Source organism: Clupea harengus, chromosome 4 (genome assembly GCF_900700415.2).
Source record: "Clupea harengus chromosome 4, Ch_v2.0.2, whole genome shotgun sequence".
Classification (NCBI taxonomy): Eukaryota; Metazoa; Chordata; class Actinopteri; order Clupeiformes; family Clupeidae; genus Clupea; species Clupea harengus.
In genome coordinates, this window is record NC_045155.1 from 29,815,204 (window position 1) to 29,821,203 (window position 6,000).

Sequence of the window (6,000 nt, forward strand, 5' to 3'; positions counted from 1 at the left end):
ACATCTCATAGATTCGGTAACTACTATCTCCTCTGAGATGCCTGCTACTTCAGATGTATTCGATGCTGGTTTGATTAGCTTTGGAGACTCGCCAGTCACTGAGGAATGGAAAGAACGATTGCGAGCAAAGCTGTCGCAAAGATCCCATGTTTTTTCCCTTCATGACTGGGATGTTGGCTTAGCCAAAGGAGTTGAGCATCGAATCAGGCTGATGGATTCCCGGCCATTTCGTCAGCGGTCGCGACGTCTCACACCTGCTGACATAGAGGATGTAAGAAAACACTTGCAGGACTTGCTTCAAGCAGGCATAATCAAGGAATCCCGCAGTCCTTATGCCTCACCAATAGTAATAGTGAGAAAGAAGAATGGTGCGGTAAGGATGTGCATAGACTACCGCCTACTTAATAGTAGGACTGTTCCAGATCAATATACAACTCCATGTATTGATGAGGTGTTGAATGTATTGTCTGGGAGTAAGTGGTTCTCGGTCCTTGACCTTCGGAGCGGCTATTACCAGATAGCCATGAATAAGGAAGACCAAGAAAAGACAGCCTTTATATGCCCCTTAGGTTTCTTTGAATTTGAGAGGATGCCGCAAGGGATTACTGGGGCCCCAGCGACCTTTCAAAGACTGATGGAGAAAGCTGTGGGGGATATGAATCTGCTCCAGGTGATTGTGTACCTGGATGACCTGATTGTGTTTGGTAGGTCGCTTGAAGAGCATGAGGAGAGATTGTTGAAGGTGTTAGATAGGCTAGGAGAAGTGGGGTTAAAGCTGTCCCCTGACAAGTGCCAGATTTGTTTGCAGGAGGTTAAATATCTAGGGCACATTGTTTCAGTGGAAGGGGTGTCGCCGGACCCTTCAAAGATTGAGGCTGTTACACATTGGCCCAAGCCTACAAACTTAAAAACCTTACAGTCTTTCCTGGGCTTCTGCGGTTACTACCGTAGGTTTATTGCCAAATATGCAGCTATTGTCAGACCTTTGACTGAAATCACCAAAGGTTATGGTCCTAGACAGAAAAGCATAAAACCTGCCCCAGATTCAAATAAAACTTATATGAAGGAGTCTGAACCGTTTGGTTCACGATGGGACCAAGAGTGTGATGAAGCGTTTCATCAAATCATTCATTGTTTGACACATGCGCCAGTATTGGCTTTTGCGGACCCCCAAAAACCGTACATCTTGCATGTGGACGCCAGCCTTAAGGGGTTGGGTGCAGTTCTTTATCAGGAGTATCCTGAGGGCCTTAAACCAGTGGCCTTTGCCAGCCGAAAGCTCAAGCCATCCGAAAGGAACTATCATATCCATCAGTTGGAGTTCCTTTCTTTGAAGTGGGCTGTGGTGGATAAACTGCATGATTATTTGTATGGAGCTAGGTTTACCGTCCGTACAGATAACAATCCGCTCACTTATGTTCTTACAACAGCTAAGCTGAATGCTGTTGGACACAGGTGGTTGGCTGCACTGTCCACTTATGAGTTCGACCTCCAGTACCGTCCAGGCCGTCAGAACACAGATGCAGACTTGTTATCAAGGAACATGTTTGATGAGGAAAAGCTTGATGAATGGGTGACCATACCCGAAGATTGTATTAAGTCCATCTGCCACTGTGTTGGTGTACAGCTGAGTGGTCATGTCAGATATGTTGATCAGTTGGGTGCCGCTCCAGGCTGTGTGCCAGATATCTACAGTTTTCCAACACAGTTGAGGGCGACCTCTTTAGACCAGGTGTCCAGGCAAGAGCTGAAGGAAGCTCAAGAACAGGATGACTTGATAGGACCCACAATACAGGCCGTTAAGAGTGGGAAATGGTTTGGGAGTACAGAGCCCAGTCAGGGCCTGACCTGTATGAAGAGAGAACTAGGGAAATTGACCATGAAGGATGGACTACTGTGTCGTCTGGCCAAAAGAGCTGGTGGGGAGGAAGTGGTTCAGCTTGCCTTGCCTAAACAATATCAGGAAGTTGTGCTAAGGTCTCTCCACGATGACCTTGGACATTTAGGGGTTGAGCGGACGATTAACTTGATTCGGAGCCGGTTCTTCTGGCCAAAGATGTCCGTAGATGTAGAGACATACATAAAGAATTGTGGACAGTGTGTCACCTATAAGTCACCATGCCAGAGAGCTGCTGCGCTACAACAAATTAGTAGTAGTGGGCCTATGGATTTGGTGTGTATAGACTTTCTCTCGATGGAGCCGGACTCAAAGGGCATAAGTAATGTCTTAGTAGTGACCGATCATTTCACAAGATATGCTCAGGCGTTTCCCACAAGGAGCCAGAAGGCTCATGTGGTCGCCAAAGTATTGTTGGAGAAATTCTTTGTACACTATGGACTCCCGGCAAGGATCCATTCAGATCAAGGGAGGGACTTTGAGAGTCGCTTAATAAGAGAGATGTTGGGAATATTGGGGATCCGTAAGTCGCGAACCACCCCATATCACCCGCAAGGTGATCCACAACCTGAAAGGTTCAATAGAACTCTGCTGTCTATGCTTGGCACATTAAACCAAGGGAAAAAACGCAGCTGGAGTCAGCATGTGAGTTATTTAGTCCATGCCTACAACAGTACCAAGTGTGACAGCACCGGATACTCGCCATACTACTTAATGTTTGGGCGTGAGGCAAGGCTCCCTGTGGATCTGTGTTTTGGAACTTCGCCAGAGGGAGTGGAAGATGCTTGTCAGGAACGGTATGTTATGCAATTGAAAAAAGATTTACAAGAGGCCTACAAACTTGCAACTGAAGTGTCTGACAAAAGACACTTGAGGAATAAGCGACTGTATGACAAGACAGTGAGAGTTCAGTCTCTTGAGGTTGGGGACCGAGTGCTGTTACGGAATCTTGGACTGCGAGGGAAACACAAGCTGGAGAGCAGGTGGAACCCATGCCCATATGTCATAGTGGGGAAGATGCCTAATCTCCCTGTTTTCCAGATACAGCGAGAGGATGGAATAGGGGTGGTCAAGACCATCCACAGGGACCATCTACTCCCCATAAATACCCTTGTGAGGATGCCTGGACTAGACCTCGAAGAGGAATTGACTCATGAACCAAGGACGAGAGCAGACACCCGCCTTAGGCAAATGGCGAAGACCCATGAGACTCCGAATGCTGGGAAAGAGGGACAGGAGTTATCTGATTCTTCTGATTCAGATTACTTTATAGCACAGAGATCTCAAGACGGTCGGGAAGAGTTGCCGAGATGGTATAGGGATCCTCCAAATCCTGGAGTCTTTCTACCAAGTGATGATGATACTACACAGATTGAGGCACAGGCATCATCAGAGTGTGAGCCTGAACCAGTTGAAGTAATTCCCAGCCAAACCGTTCAGGAAAGGGTGTCTGAAGAATCAGGTAGTGCTGAAGGGGAGCCTAAGTCCCCAAAGATAGTCAGCACACCGATACCTAGAGTGGCTAGACAGTCCCAAAGATCCCCCAGGTCAAAGGACCGAGTTACTAGTCCCATGAAATCGCGTCCCAGGAGAACTGTCAAACCAGTGGTTAGGTTAACCTATGATAAACCAGGAAGTTCCAGGGATCAGGCTATTACCATAATTCATGGAGGAATAACAATTCAAATAGGCCATACTTAAAGGTGTACTATTGGAGTATGATTTTCTTTAAAATGTGCTGATGAGGACACAGCCATTATACCAGGGGGAGGGTGTAACAGGGTTAAAAATACATATGTTTATTGTCATAAGATATTTATTTTTCTACCTGTTGTGTGTTTTATTGTTTCTATTGCTGCTGTTGATATGTTTCGCTTAATGTATGGAACTGCAAATACCACACTGCTTATTAATCTTTTCTGTGCTAGTCTGGCTAGTAACCAGTTATGTCAGTGAGTGCTGATTGGTGGAGGATCTAATTAATGCTGATTGGGTGAGAACGGGAGAGGGGAGAAAGCGTCTGTAATCCTGAGAGAGGAAACCCCAGGTATGACGTGGAGGACAAGGAAGGCAACACGGTTTTTTCCATAGGACTTCGCGTTCGTTGTGTGGACTATTGGGCTTGTTGGCAAAACAATCCCTGACGGGACACTGACGATAACCAGAGAGAATCCATACTGACCGGAGAAATCACATACTGGTCGGCGAATATTCATCCACCCCAAGGTAGAGTGACGTCTTTTCTTTTTGCTGCTGACTAGAGTGAAGCGGCCAGTAAGTTTTCGGCCACAACGCACGCTAGCGACGACCCAGGCCTGCTACATTTGGGGGTTAGGAGAGTGTTTACCTGCTACGGTAACGTTGGGGACATTGGGTGTGTTTTGGGGTAGCTTTAACATTGTAGCTAGCTAACAGGTAAGCTAACCGCTTACCAGGTTAGTTGTAGCTTTGTTGGAGTGGGTATATGTTTTGTTTGTCAACGTGTATATTAATTTTGAAAGCGACCTGTTGTCGGGCACTATGAGTTTATGAATCAGTTTTCTAAATGTTTGTTTGTATTATATATGATATTTGATAATAATAATAATAATAATAAGTCGCTAGATAAAGCCATTGTGTTGGGTTTTATTTATATTCACAAGGGAACAGGGACCCATAATATTAACTAGATATACATGAACTTTAAGCTATTCTCCCTTAGCTAATCACTTAGAGTAGCGAAGGGAGCGCTACATACATCTATAGCTGTGTTAGTTAAGAGCACCTCTATGTCAGGTCGGGCCAGTAGCAGAGAGATGTTGGTGCTGTCCTCTCGGGTCAGGATAGCCACGGCCTCCTCCCGGTTCTGGACGTCCATACCATTTATCTGCAGAAAAGAGAACATGGCTGTGCTGTCACCTACATAGAAACATACATATACAGTATACATATAATACATACATACATACATACATACATACATACATACATATATACATGCATACATACATAGATACATACATACATATAGTACATACAGTACATACATACATACATACATACATACATACATACATACATACATATAATATATATAATACATACAGTACATACATACATACATACATACATACATACATACATACATACATATAATACATACATACTGTACATACATACAGTATATGTATACATAAATAACACTAGTGTTACTGGAGTCATTTGATCATTATTATCAGCTTATCTGCTTATCTTACTTTATCTTCTCTGTGCACAATGTTATCTGTAGTCTGTTTAATTTGACTGTGCATTGAAAAGGAGTCACTGTATTTAAAATAAATGTAATATCTAAATTTACAGAATTCTGGGTATCAACACTGAGAGGTGTTTTGAAAGTGTAAGTGTTTACCTGCAATATTCGGTCCCCCTCTCTTATGCGTCCATCTTTTGCTGCAATGCTGTTGGGGTTCACCTGAGTGGAGAAAGAGAAGAGAAGAGAAGAGAAGAGAAGAGAAGAGAAGAGAAGAGAAGAGAAGAGAAGAGGAGAGAAGAGAAGAGGAGAGAAGACACGAATGAAAATAAGAAGGATGGGGAACAAACAGTGGGAGTAAAGGCAGATACAAATAGAATAACATAAACAAATGGCATCACTGACATAGTTTACTGCTTCATTGCCCTCTTATCCGTATAATAGTCCCTCATGAGGACATTGTATACCCACTACGCTGTTCTACAACCAATATTTTGAATGCTGAATCTCTCCATTTTTATCCACTATTATTCTTGTGTAAATCATGTATGTACCATCTGTATGTACCATGGAATCTTGTATGTATGTATGTATGTATGTATGTATGTATGTATGTATGTATGTATGTATGTATGTATGTATGTATGTATGTATGTACAGTATGTATGTATGTATGTACAATATTTATATGCCGCATATGCCAAATATATTTTATCTCGATCCATGTATGAATTCATCTGCTTGCCTCTGGCACTCTTTTCTTCTCCTCTCCTCCCTTCCCTTCTGCTCCTCCTCTCCTCTCCTCCCTTCCCTTCTGCTCCTTCCCCCCTCATTTTTCCCCCTGTGCACCAGTCACCTTAGTACTTGCTCTAGG

The 6,000-nt window shown here is 43.8% G+C and overlaps 1 protein-coding gene across 2 annotated transcripts in view; it reads right to left on the reverse strand.

The window, feature by feature from the left end:
• LOC105893637 (PDZ domain-containing protein 4) overlaps positions 1–6,000 on the reverse strand; it is a 44,502-nt gene that overhangs the window by 11,782 nt on the left and 26,720 nt on the right. For both annotated transcript variants that reach the window (XM_031566977.1, XM_031566976.1), the window contains 2 exons: positions 5,286–5,348; positions 4,662–4,763 (listed from right to left, as the gene is read on the reverse strand). In XM_031566977.1, coding sequence (XP_031422837.1) covers positions 4,662–4,763; positions 5,286–5,348 — 165 coding nt within the window. The remainder of the gene's footprint in view (positions 1–4,661; positions 4,764–5,285; positions 5,349–6,000) is intronic.